The 14,325-nt window shown below is 41.2% G+C and overlaps 1 protein-coding gene across 6 annotated transcripts in view; it reads left to right on the top strand.

Annotated features, from left to right (window-relative positions):
* The window catches only part of SEL1L2 (SEL1L2 adaptor subunit of ERAD E3 ligase), a 79,345-nt gene that overhangs the window by 24,295 nt on the left and 40,725 nt on the right, over nucleotides 1–14,325 (top strand). For all 6 annotated transcript variants that reach the window (XM_043544019.1, XM_043544014.1, XM_043544015.1 and 3 more), the window contains exons 3-5: nucleotides 1,055–1,109; nucleotides 9,903–10,008; nucleotides 10,970–11,132. In XM_043544019.1, coding sequence (XP_043399954.1) covers nucleotides 1,085–1,109; nucleotides 9,903–10,008; nucleotides 10,970–11,132 — 294 coding nt within the window. In that variant the 5' untranslated portion in view covers nucleotides 1,055–1,084. The remainder of the gene's footprint in view (nucleotides 1–1,054; nucleotides 1,110–9,902; nucleotides 10,009–10,969; nucleotides 11,133–14,325) is intronic.

The raw sequence follows: 14,325 nt of genomic DNA on the forward strand, positions 1-14,325 counted from the left end.
AAGTCTTAAAAGAGCAATGCTCTGATGCAGAAACTACAGAATCCAAACCACCAAAAAAGAAAATCAACCTTCTGCCAGTGGCATCTGACTAAGATGATGAAAGTGAACATGCGTCTGTCTGTACTGCTTTGGATCGTCATCGAGCAGAACCCATTATCAGCATGGACGCATGTCCTCTGGAATGGTGGTTGAAGCATGCAGGGACATATGAATCTTGAGCACCTCTGGCACGTAAATACCTTGTGACGCCGGGTATGACAGTGCCATGCGAATGCCTGTTCTCACTTTCAGGTAACCTTGTAAACAAAAAGAGGCAGCATTATCTCCTGCAAATGTAAACAAACTTGTCTGTCTGAGCGGTTGGCTGAACAAGTAGGAGGACTGAGTGGACTTGTAGGCTCTAAAGTTTTATACTGTTTTATTTTTGAATACAGGGTTTTTTTGTACATAATTCTACATTTGTAAGTTCAACTTTCATGATAAAGAAATTACGCTACAGTACTTCTAATAGGGGAATTGAAAAATACTATTTCTTTTGTTTTTTTACAGCACAAATATTTGTAATGAAAATAAATATAAAGTGAGCACTGTACACTTTGTGTTTTGTGCTGTAATTGAAATCAATATATTTAAAAATGTAGAAAACATCCAAAAATATTTAAATAAATGGTATTCTATTATTAACAGTGCAATTAATCACGATTAATTTTTTTAATCACTTGACAGCCCTAATGTATGCATACCATCTCAGAATTAGCTATGCTGAATTCTGGTAATGTTTTATTTATAGAATTTGGGGTTTAACATGTGTTGCAAGTATGGTTCAGTAGCTCATATGGCAGCATAATAAGACTATGTTTAATTTATATACATTATATATACTGAGAATAAAAGTGGGTAAAGAATTGCAACAAAGCACACGTAATTTCATTTCTTAATCCTAATATAAATGATATATAATATACTGGAATAAAGACAGCTTAATATCCTTGTAAGCTTTATCAAAAATATTAAACCAGTTTTGGAAAAAAATGTATGCAACTTATTTTTTCAGGAAGCACTGAATGAAAGTCAACTATTAACAATGCAAGATACATTTTCTTCACAAGGTAATAGATTTGGTTGTAAGTACATATCTTTTATACACTCCATCAGCTTATGTAGAGTGGTGTTAGATTAAGACAACATTTACTAGAACTATACAAGCTTTCTAAAAGGTAAACATTTATTGGTAAATATTTTAAGTTAAATAAGCTGGAAAGGTTTCTGATTTTTCATGTATTTGTGATATACCATGTCCATTCCACATACCACCTCTAGTTAATGCAATATTAACAGTTTGCTGTTGACTGTCAAAACGATGATCTAATATGTCTGTTCTATTTTTAATGTATTTGAAAACACCAAACACATTATGTACACAAAGATGGTATTCACAATGCAAGCAAAGGGAACTACAATCTCATTCTGCACAGTAAGGAGGCAATCCTTGTGTGGAGTAACCTTCTCCTCACATGTAGATCATGAATCACAATCTGTCCTATTATGTTCATAATAGCAAAGCACTAAGGGTGAAATCTTGGCCTCATCCAAATCAATGGAAGTTTTGTGATTGATTTCAGTGTGGTCAAGATTTCACAATTCAGCAAAATACTTAAGCACATACTTAATTTTGAGCATGTCCTGAAGTCCATCAATATGCAGTAAAAATGTGCTTAAACTTTAAAGTAGATGCTTAAGTTCTTAGCTAAATTTGGAGCTCAAAACACCATAGTTCACTTAAATTACATTTAGGCGATAGTCCATAGTCTAGAAAAAAGATTTTCAGATAGTCTTACCAAAAGTATAAGAGGGACCAGAGCAATGTTAGACAACAGTTGGGTACAACCAGTTCAAAACAGATACTTCACAGAATATGTAGTAAAGAGAGCTAATAGTCTAAAGGCAAAAAAAAAAAAGAAAAAGAAAAGAAAAAGCATCTAACTGCTAAATTTCTATTAAGCATAAACAGGAGTTTCCAAAATATCTGATTATATTCAGTCCAAAGAAGAATTCTAAAAATGCATCACAAATTTGCTCCCTTCTAAGAGCATGCTTCATTTCCAAAACAACACAAAATGTCCCACTCAGGGAAGAATAAAAGAGACAATACTTCAGACAGAGTTTTCCACGATCAAATCAGAGCAGACACATTGTAGTCCTTACATACCTTAGAACCTCTTTGAATACATTTTCATGAATATGTATTCTCTACAATGATACACCCAGTATCTCCATGAAAAAAGAACAATGTCTTCAGAGCTTTCAACATCAGTCAAGTTAAGAATCTAAAGATAATATTTGAAAAAAACCAAACACAAGGCCTTTTGCTAAAGGAAAAAACTGGTTCATAATAATGATGAATTGAGAGGGTAAAACATTAGCATTCAGCCCAAGGCAGATGGTCCCAAATGGAGAGGAAGCCTAAAAGTATCCTTAAATTTAGGACTATGCTCAATGTATTTTTAGCAATGAAATACAGAGCTTAGAGGCTGATTTGCATCTTCACCCAAAACAACTGCAATCTTTTCATACTTATTTACCAAAGTAATGGTAAAAATATCAATGATAATGGAAGGAATAGTTTGTGTTTTTTAAGATTAAAATATTATTTTCTTTGAAAGTATTTGAAAAGTTAACTGAATATTTATTTGCTAGATGTTTTTTGTAAAAAGTTTGATTTTGAATAATCCATCATGTATTCACAAAGAATGAGCCTTGTGGCTAGGTACTGTGGAGATGATATTTTTTCTTGGCATCGTAATTTGTTTTTAACTGAGTAGCTTTACTGTGCTGTTCTTACAGTGATCTTTTCTCATTTTTAATATATAGGACTATGTACTTTAATCAGATTAAATTCCCTTCTGAGCCCAATTTCTGACAGACCCCTCTTGATAGAAATTAATCCTTAATGTGTCTCTAAGGTGCAATAGAAACTGAGTTTCTGTTTATAAGCCTGATTTTGGCCCAGTCTCTAAAATTAAAATTGATAGTTTACATCTGGGGCCAGCCAATATTGGATTTTTCCTGAAGAATTTGAAGCAGCTCAGACAGGAGGTACATCATGATGTCCTAAAATTAAAGCTGTTCGGCATAGACCCAAAGGTCTACTAATGCTTCCAGAGGAGAGAAATAAAACTTAGTTTACTGGTCTCTCCTAGCAGAGGTCTAGGTCCAGATCCTGGCCACTGCTATAACCATTTTGTGCCAGTCTGGCTGTGGAAAGAGGCTGGAAAGATAGCTTAAATAGCCAGTGGGGGATTTCCCTGGGTTGAGGGAGTGTTTACGGTAAAGCCAACATAGTTGGCTCAGTACTTCCTCTGTCCTAGCACCTTGGTGGTGAGGGAATATCTAATGTAGGAGAGGCAGTGGCCAGCGCACTTTGCACTCTGGCAATCTCTGACTGCTTAACAGCCTTAGAGAGGCATTACCAGCTGGTATAACTTAGAGCAGACCGACTGCACTTTAAGTTGCATCAGGGGCCAGACCACTATTGGGCAGACTTAAGTTAGTTTGGGTGTCTTATTTGAAAAATACTATCGTAGGTGCATTTTCTGTTTCTAACGGTTGGGATTTTGCTTAATATTTTTGAAAGGTTAAGTGCACTCAACCCACTGTCGCAATCCTGCAATGTTCATTTTAACTATGTTTGTTGGGATTTTTTTTTGTATGGTTATCTAAAAATGTTATATTGATATGTTAAGAGCAAAAGCAAGTAAAGTGCACTGAATCATGCATTGAGAGAAATAGGTGCAGAATCAGATTCTTATTAAATACTGTACTGGAGGAAAATTAGATATAGATAACGGCAAGAGTTTCTCCATGTTAGGCAGAAATTCTAGAATTACAGTCAACATTTTTTTCTGATACTGTAGCATCTGATTTTAGCCCATTGCAAAAGGATTATGACACTGGCTCAGCTCAATGTTACAGGTTCAACCCTGCAGTCTTGAATGATGAGAGAGAAGTTAGGACAATTGATTAATGTCATGGGCTTAGAGCTACCAATGATTCTTGCATTATGAAAGGTGCCCAAAACAACAAATAGAGGACCAGATTCTGCTCTCAGTTACATTGTTATAAATCTTTAGTGACACCACTGAGGTCATTGGATTTATACCAGTGTAATGAAGAGTACATTTTGTCTCTTGGTGTAACAGTGTAAGATTACAAAATTTAATGAAAGCGTGTCCACAGGCTCCCTTAATAAGGCCTTAATAAGATGTGACTCTATTAGCCTCTCTTAGCCAAGTTACTTGTTGACTAAATGTGCAATACTGAATGGGGAAATATAGACTTGTTACTTCATAGAAAGCAGGCCCACTGATGGGGGGCAAAGAGGGCAATTGCCCAGGGGCCCGGGCAATTTAAAAGGGCCTGGGCACCCCCAGCTGCTGCTGCTGCTACGGTAGCAGCAGCCAGGAGCCCTGGGCCCTTTTAAATGGCCCAGGCGAGCCGCAGGGCTCCCAGGTGCGCGCCGAGTGGCGACCGTTTTGGGCACCCACGCTTTGTGGGAGCCGGCCGGCCAGCATGGTTGGTCCCAGAAGTGACGGATTTGTCACTTCCGCCTCGGGCCCCACACCTCCCTAGGGACAGCCCTGGGGCCCAAAATTGCTGTCGGCGGGCCGGATAGAAAGCTAATTTAAACTACTACAATCAAATAAAATGAATTTACTACTTTTCATAACAGAAATAGCTCTACTGCATCTTTCCTTTAATGCAATAAGCCCTTACATTAACCTACAATGATCCTCTCCCCTTTTGGGGGTGTGTGCGAGGTGCGGAGAGAGGGAGCAGATGGAAAGGAATGGTAGAAGAAGAGTATGGTAATTTAGTTGTTGAAGTCATCCATTTTCATTTCTATGTTTTTAAATACTTTAAATATATATTTATGAATAAATAAGTTTAAAGTTATAGCTAGTATTTAAGGTGAAAAATTTTAAAATATAGAACTGCTTAAAGTCCAAGCTTATCAATTTTTTTATGATTGGACAAATCCTACTAATTAAGCAAAAATGATTCATCCAATTAAGAATGCTATGGGAACAAAGGTAGCATGACAGGGTCGGGCCAGATGGCTACTGGAGAGTAATAGAAGGCAGATATATTAGCCCCAGGTTAAGTAGGTCCCTTTTCTCTGGGTAAGGTAACAGGGAAGGTTCCAGAACAATCAGGAACCTTCTGGAGACAATTAAGACAGACAGGCTGATTAGAACACCTGCAGCCAATCAAAAAGCTGCTAGAATCAATTAAGGCAGGCTAATCAGGGCACCTGGGTTTAAAAAGGAGCTCATTTCAGTTTGTGGTGCGCGTGTGAGGAGCTGGGAGCAAGAGGTACTAGGAGCTGAGAGTGAGAATGTGTACTGTTGGAGGACTGAGGAGTAGAAGCATTATCAGACACCAGGAGGAAGGTCCTATGGTGAGAATAAAGAAGGGGTTGAGAGGAGGCTATGGGGAAGTAGTCCAGGGAGTTGTAGCTGTTGCACAGCTGTTCCAGGAGGCGCTCTAGACAGCTGTATTCCACAGGGCCCTGGGCAGAAACCCGGAGTATAGGGCAGGCCCGGGTTCCCCCCAAACCTCCCAACTCCTGGTTAGACACAGGAGGAGTTGACCTGGACTGTGGGTTCACGAAAACGCCCAAACTGAGGGCTGCCATGAAGCTCCAAGGCGAGCAAATCCGCCAATAAGCGCAAGACTCTCCAAGGTAGAGGAGGAACTTTGTCTCAGTAGTTTAAAATTGATTTTACCAAAAATTAAAAATCCATTGAAAAAGCACTTTCATCAGTTGTCAACCTTTCAAAACAAGTGCAAGATTTAATATAACTAGCTGTCTATTCAGACAAGGCCTTGGACAAGCACAGTAAAGGTATTCGCAAAAAGAAAAGGAGGACTTGTGGCGCCTTAGAGACTAACAAATTTATTTGAGTGAAAACTTATGCTCAAATAAATTTGTTAGTCTCTAAGGCGCCACAAGTCCTCCTTTTCTTTTTGCGGCTACAGACTAACACGGCTGCTACTCTGAAATCAGTAAAGGTATTGTAGCCCATGATTGAAATGCATTGTCTGGCTATCCTGAAAGAAGGACAGGAGACACTTTGATATGGATTTAATCAGGCCACAACTTTATTATTAGATGTCTGGGACTACCAAGCAGATAAAACTGTACAGTGTGGGCAACTCCATGTCCATTCAAATAATTACCCAGGACTTCCACCAACCCCCCTTCATTTTCCATCCAGTGTCCCCAGCCAACCAATGGCTTGGACCTTTCATCCACTGGCCCTCGTAAGAGGGTTAAGGTGGGCTATAAGAAAGGGGGGTTGGCTCCCTGCCATACCAATCATAGGAGCCCTGAACACCCCTCCCCCAGTTCCATTCCTTTAACCAGCATCTCCTTTATAAGTCCTTTACCAGGCCATTTATCTGGTCACCGAATGCCTTCTCTGTGGAGTACCTGCACTGGACATCTGCCCCACACTTACAAAATAGGGTTGTCGGGCATCTAGTTTTCAACCAGAATGCCTGGTCAAAAAGGGACCGTGGTGGCTCTGGTCAGCACTGCTGACCGAGCTGCTAAAAGTCCGGTTGGCGGTGCAGTCGGGCTAAGGCAGGCTCCTTGCTTGCCCTGGCTCCAGAAGCGGCAGGCATGTCTAGCTCCTAGCTGCCCCCACCCTGAATTCTGGCTCCGCAGCTCCCATTGGCTGGGAACCATGGCCAATGGGAACTGTGGGGATGGTGCTTTCGGGCGCGGGCAGCGCGCAGAACCCCCTGACCCCTCTGGAAATGCTGGCTGCCTCCAGGAGCCACCTGAGATAAGCCACCTGAGGTAAGCACCCCAAACTCCTCATCCCGGGCTCCACCCCAGAGCCCACACCCCCAGCTGGAATCCACAACCCCTCCCACGCCCCAAGCCCCAGCCCTGAGCCCCCTCCTGCATGCCAAACCTCTCGGCCCCAGCCTGGAGCCTCCTCCTACATCCCAAATCCCTCATCCCTGGCCCCACCCCAGAGCCCACACCCGCAGCCAGAATCCTCATCCCCTCCCACACTCCAACCCCCTGCCCCAGCCCTGAGCCCCCTCCTCCACCCTAAACCCCTCATTTGTGGCCCCACCCCAGAGCCAGAATCTGCCAGCCAGAGTGAGCGATGGAGCGAGGGGGGATGGAGTGAGTGGGAAGCGGGGCCTTGGAGAAGGGGCAGGGCAAGGGTGTTCGGTTTTATGTGATTAGAAAGTTGGCAACCCTGTTACAAAATGAGTTGCAACATACAGCCTAACGCCCTTTCTTCCTCCCCGTAATAGGTCCTCCCTGAAACCCACTGTGGGGAAGATGAAAAAAACCCATCCTATCTAAGTCAATATGGTGGTGAGGGAAAAAGTCCTTCCCAGGACCCCTAAAAGGGAGCGACTAGCGTAATGTCCACAGTAGGTCCTTCCCAAACCTGATATTCACCACCTCGAGGGGAGGGAGCGTGTTTGCTGCCTTGCCTGCTGCGCGAAGAAAGGGCTTCTAACACCCGGGCTTGCCCCTTTTAAAACCTTCCGCCCTTACATTCCCAGGAAATGAGTCAGCATCGCCACGCTGATTCCTACCCAACTTTTTTCAGCAGCTTCTGACCTCTTTCCCCCGACACACACACCCGTAAAGCAAGGCCGGATAATGTCCCCCCACTTCAGGCAGGACCAGAAACTTGCAAGGTTTCACAAATATGCATATTCAAAATATCTTTTACCACAGCACACTTCCTGTGTAACAGGAACCATAGTTCTAGCATTTCCCAGTTTGAGTGCTTGACTTTGCAACTTTAATGTTTTAACATATTTTGTGTGTATACTTTCTTGAGCTTTTAAAAAACAAACTGAAAAAAAAACAGAAATTCTATCATATTGACAACAAATGGGTCATCAGCAGGATTGTGACCTATAGATCCATGGCACAGACCTCTGGCACTTGAGCTGACAGATTACGTGATCGGAGCACTATCTTGTAATTTTTTGTGGACCAGCACTAACAGGGATGAAACACTTTGCCAGTGGGTTTCACAGATATTTGCTAACAGCAGAGGAATAGTGAGACTCAAGAATCTTGAGTTCCATTTTCTTGCTCTAGACACTTCTGCCTGTTTCCCCCTCCTTCTCCTCCAACCTGTCCTTGTCCCAGTCATGTGTCTTATCCACCTGTGGCTCCTTGTCCCAGTTCTATTCTCTTTGCCTAGCTGGTCCTAGTCATCATTCCTCAGGCTTTTTATCCCAGTCCCCGTCTCCTTGCCCAGCCAATCCTAGTTGCCCCTTCCAGGCTCCCCACACCAGTCTTTCCCCCTCCCAGTCCTGTCTTCTTGCCCAGCCATTGCCAGTTTCCCCCAGCTCCTTGTGCCCAGTCTCCTTACCCAGCAAGTCCCAGTTCCCCTGTGCTGGCTCCTTGTCTGATCTGTCTCCACTGCCTGGCCTCTAGTCACCCTCAAACCCATGTTCTCCATCCTCACTGATTCCCAGTGCCAATCCCTTTTCCCAGACTCCATGTTCAGTTTCAGTGTCTCCCTCCCCACTCACCCTGTGGTCCTTCGGCGGCACTTCGGCGGTGGGCCCTTCAGTGCCACCAAAGACTCGGAGCAACTGAAGGACGTGCTGCCAAAGTGCCGCAAAAGACCTGGAGCGACTGAAGGAACCGGTTCTTCAGCTTCTGGCAGCTCAACACTGCCCAGACCCCTTGTCCCAATCTCTTCTCTTCACTCCTCTTCAGTTCTGGGTTTGTCCTCCTTGTGTTTGGTTTAGCTGGTTTCCTCCCCCGCACTGCCTGGTCCTGTGGGGGAGCACTGAAGGCACAGAACAGACAGGCTCCCAACCCTCCGTTTCTGTGACTGGTCCTGGACCCTGCAAGCCCACAGCAACACTGTTGCAATTACAGGAAGACTCCTGTTCAGATCTCTACAGCCCTGGTCTTGAGGATACTCAGTGCAGATTCTGGAATTTTCTGAGGCTTGTTAAACTTTACTCAGAGCTTGATTACATGGTTCATAAACTCATGTCCCTGAATCCATATTTACCAGTCAGGGACCATTATCTGACACAACTTACAAAGAATGCCATCCCATAGGCATGATGGCCCTGATTCAGCACTTTATGTGCTTAACTGTAAATACATGCTTAAGTTCCATTGAAGGTAGTGGAACTCAAGCTTAAGTGCTTTAGTAAATAGTGGTGGAATTAAGCCCATATTTAGGTTCCAATTCAGCAAAGCACTTATTAGGTTATGCATACTAGTGCCCCTTCTTCCAACACCCGTGTCACCCCTTTGATGAACAGTAGCAGATGTCCAGGGCTTTTCAAGTCTGTTTTCCCATGCATAAGAAATCAGTGATGTGGAGTCTGAGTATATTCTAAGAGTAACAAACAGAATGCAGGCAATCTCTTTTTTCATAAATTTTAGGCCAAAACCAATGCCCAGCTCTCAGTGAGCAACACTGCCTTAAGGTTCAACTCTAATCAGAGACTAAGGCTGTCTGAGTGCTTCTACAGATCTGTCTCCAAGTATCACTGCACAGAGAACCTGGAATAATCTAAACTAAAAACACAGAAAATCTTCCAAGATTTTATCAGCATTCTCGATGCTGATATGACAGGGACATTTGACTAATGGTATTTCTTTTCTTCAGTATCAGTGATTGCAACTACCTGCACTCATGTACAAATGGATATTGAATCTCTAATCTAAACTGATCTAAAGGAGAACATTTTCAAATATAAACCTGTCATATGTAGTTGGGAATCACAGCAACTGTATCAGAAGAGTATTTGCTCTAGTTCAAAAAAAGTGGTTTATTTTTAAATTTTTGATCATTTTACTTTATGTTTGTGTACACCTATAGCAGAAGATCTGGCTAGGAGAAAGAAGAATGAGGAGCGAGGACATCAGCTTTATAAAATGAGCAACAAAATACTGAAACATTCCAAAAGCAAAAAAGAGAAAGAGGAGTAAGTCTGAACTCTAGCACTTGTGGGGCTAAATCAATAATAAAGATACAATTGTGCTTTAAAGACAAACAAGAACATGCACTGAGGAGTTTACAGTCTAGGTCTCCATCCCATAAAGAGTTTCATCCTACTGTATAGTTCCTTGTACAGAGCCTCATTGACATCAATAGAACCCTGCGAGAGGAAAAATATTTCTGGGCATAACTTTTGGCAGGATTGGGACCAACAATGACTTTGTCAAGTTCAGCGTTACTGAATATTTCTATTCTAGCTTAGTTACCTAGACTAGTTTGGATTTAATTGGAATTTTGCATTCTACATTGATAAAGCATAGTGCAAAGACATACAAATCAGCACACAAAAAAATCAGTTTAATTCAAAACATGTCCAAAAGTTGTGGAAAAATTCTAGTGAACTGAAAAAAAAGTCAGTTTCCAGCTGAACAAATCCATCCAAAAAAGTTTTTTTTTTGTGCGTGGTGGTGGCGGCAGTTAGGACATTCATGTGGGATGGGGGAGACCTGGATTAAATTTCCCTCTACATCTGATATGGAGAAGTGAGTTGAACTTTGGTCTCTCCTATTTCTGGAAAGTATTCTAGCCACTGAGTCTCCTACATCGCAAGTGAGTTATATGGAAAGCGGCACCCTCACCACAATAGTTTCAGGTTGGCTAGCACTACATTTTTTGGCAAACAAACTATTAATCTGAAAAATTTGACCCAGCTCTACTAATCACATGAATTTGAAGTTACTGTTCAAGGAAGGGTGGCTGCGAAGAAAGAAATTAAATGATGCCAGAGAAGCATGTTTTAGTTGGCTTTCAGGAGGTGCGTAATAGAAATTAGTACTTGAATTAGTACACTTTAGTTGCTAAATCTCCTCTTAGAGATACAAATACTGTACTTGAGGGGAGAAATTAAGATCAAATGATTAAACCTGAATTTCATATTCTTGAATCAGAGCTTACCAACTCCTTACTGAAGCAGCAGATATGGGACATTTGAAAGCTATGGAGAAATTGGCTGCTGCTTTGCTGTTTGGTTATCATGGTCCTCAAAATATAACCGCAGCTGTGACATTATATGAGACTTTGGCTGAAAAAGGATCTCATAAAGGCCAAACTGTAAGTAGTTTTGGGGTTTTTTTTAAGTGTATAAAGCTTTAAATAGGACATTACTCAGCTGGAAAGCTTATTAATATTTGAAAAGCAGTAAGGTGTGGTCTACTTTGTTTACATATATGTTGGTATAATGTGGGGCCACACAACAGGTAAGTATTAATTAATTTTTTTTTAATCATTTGCTAGTTAAATCCATTTTCAAATAGTAGCACCAGATAGTTACAACTGAATTTTTAAAATCTACTTTACTTTTCATTATACAAGTTGATTGATTGTTTTTAGAACTTTGTTCATGTTGCACAATTGAAATAAACTAATCAGTGTCACTTACTGGTATGTTTGTAGTCAGTTTAACTTTCTCAAGCACTAAGAATAAAATGCAATTTTGGCAGTCTAAACACTCCAGGAAATGTCTAACTAGAAACAACATACTGTTTTCCATTACTATTTCTGTAACTTTAAAATCTAACTTTAGAGTCTAGCACCACCTGACAGTAACTTGATTATTTTTTACTTTGGATATTTGTACACAGATGCTGAAAACTATGTTTAGTTGTTGCAGTTGTGGCTCGTGACATTGTCCAGAATTTTAACTTTCTGCTGGACAACAGTAGTTTTTATTAAAAATACAAAATATTTTAACGTTGCATGATGGGGAACTTTGAGTTGCTCAATCTTCACTGTTACACACCAGATGTCACTTGAAAGAATTTTGGAGGGGAGTAAAACCCCTTTACAACCACATGTCTTCTAGCTGCAAGGACTAATGAGACTCCTTTGAAACCTAATGGACCTTGCTCAGGTTCTCTACAGAATCATGCAAGATTCACATCACCTTAGGACTTACTTTACCACCTCCATAGCACACCCAATCCATGTTCACACAATGGCAGTAAATAACCAGGACCACTCGAATGGACCCAATTCTGCAAGAGAAACCCCATAATTTTATTCATAATATAACAGTGACTAAGTCATCCAACCTTGCTGGATGATTCATATGGCCTTGAATTGACTGTTTTGTTAAAATAGATATGTAAGCCGGCATAAGCAAAGGCAGTGTGGCACACTTTGTTCAAATTTCAGGTTTAAAAGGTGCCCAGATCCCAAAGATAGATTTGTGTGGGTGTGTCCACCTACTGAGAGATATCTGGAATAAAATGAATTCGTAAACAAAAATTCTCAGACTATCCCATCACTCACTGTAATGTTTACATACCTTTACTGTGATCTTGTTATGCCTGGGTATCACTGTTGCCAGATTTCTGTCTTGGCCACTAGCCTTGTCAAGGATATCTTGTGTTTGTTTCAAATCTCATGGCAACAATGGGACTAACCAAGGTGGCTTCTTACTTAAACTAAACAGAGGACACACTCATATTTGGAATAGGTCTAGAAACCGTGTGTTAGCACAGGTTCTGGAACTAAGGGTGCTGCCACACACCCTGGCTTGAAGTGGTTTCCATTATATACAGGGTTTACAGTTTGGCTAAATGACTCTCAGCACTCCCACTATAAAAATTTGTTCCAGCACCCCTGTGTGTTAGTGTGACCAGGTGCCAGGGATGGACCACACTGAGAATTCCACACTCAGGGCAGACTGCAAGAAATAGGACAGACAATCTTCAAAACTGGTGGTTTATTCTATAATTAAATTTGCCAAGCCAGTAACAAAAGAGCTTCTGCAGTACCACACTGATTAACAAGAAGCCAAACACAAAGAATTCCCCTTTAGGAATTCCAGCCCTTGGTTCTCATCTAGACAAGTTGGTCTGATATAGTGAGAGGTTATTGAAAATCCTATTCACCATGTGTGAGATCCTACCAATTCCAAAGGATCAGAAACTTACCCTCAGGTCAATATATGTCTCAGATCTTACCCAAATATCGCAATGTTAGCCAATTCTTAGTAAACTAACTAAAGATTTATTAAGAAAAGAGAGTTATTGAATAGCTAAAAGATTATATACATTACAAATGCTTACAAGGTCCTTACCTCAGGTTTGTAGCTGTGATAGATGAGTCTGCTGGCTTGCCAAAGTCTCTCTGTAATCATCCCAAAAGGTTAGAATCCAAATGTAGTTTAGATGTAAAGTCTGTTAGAGTCATTTACTTGCATTTTCCAGGGTATTCCAAATAACTATTGGAAGATCTCTTTCCCACAACTTAAATTTTGCCCTGTTCAAAGTTCAGCAGACTAGAGATGCCGGATCAGGCCTGAGGTTTCTCTTTTATAGCTGAAGTGAGCTATTAAGTATTTTGAGCACAGCTTGTGACTGAAGTTTCTTCTTTGTTGAGGACACACTGACCCATCACTTTAAAGTTAACATTCAATTTCCGATGCATACACAGATAATTTACTGGTTTCAGAGTGGTAGCCGTGTTAGGAAAGAACGAGGAGTACTTGTGGCACCTTAGAGACTAACAAATTTATATGAGCATAAGCTTTTGTGGGCTAAAGCCCACTTCATCAGATGCATGCAGTGGTCTCATTAAGAGTTGGTATGGCAAACTCCATTTTTTCATGTTCTCTGTGTGTGTGTGTATGTGTGTGTATATGTCTTCCTACTGTATTTTCCACTGCATGCATCTGATGAAGTGGGCTTTAGCCCACTAAAGCTTATGCTCAAATAAATTTGTTAGTCTCTAAGGTGCCACAAGTACTCCTCGTTCCTTCTACAGATAGTTTAGTAATACTCATTTGCATGTGACAATTAGCCGGTCTTTCATTGTAACAGGGACAGATATGCTGAAGATAATATAATTAATATTATTAATTTCCTGCAGTGTCTCACATCTTTGATCTTAAGGTGAACTGAACACAGTCACCTGGATAATGTAAGGCAATTAAGTCATGAAAAGGATTTAGCATCTAAAGCAGGGGTGGGCAATAATTTTCACACTGGGGCCACTCCATGAATTTTGATAAGTCATCATGGGCCGCACATTTCTACTATATTAATGGAGGGGGTGCGGGTCTGGGAGGGAGTTTGGATGCAGTGGGGCACTCTGGACCATGGGACTTTTAGTGGCCTGGACATTGTGAGGGGGAAGGCAAAGAGCCTGGCGGGCCGGACAGAAATGTTAGACGGGCCCGCAGGCTCTATTTTGCCCACCCCTGATCTAAAAGCTAATTTGGTTACACTGATAAACTTCTAACTGGATATAGGTAAACACAGACAAATACACTTAGCAA

Source organism: Chelonia mydas, chromosome 3, assembly GCF_015237465.2.
Source record: "Chelonia mydas isolate rCheMyd1 chromosome 3, rCheMyd1.pri.v2, whole genome shotgun sequence".
In the NCBI taxonomy this organism is placed as follows: domain Eukaryota; kingdom Metazoa; phylum Chordata; order Testudines; family Cheloniidae; genus Chelonia; species Chelonia mydas.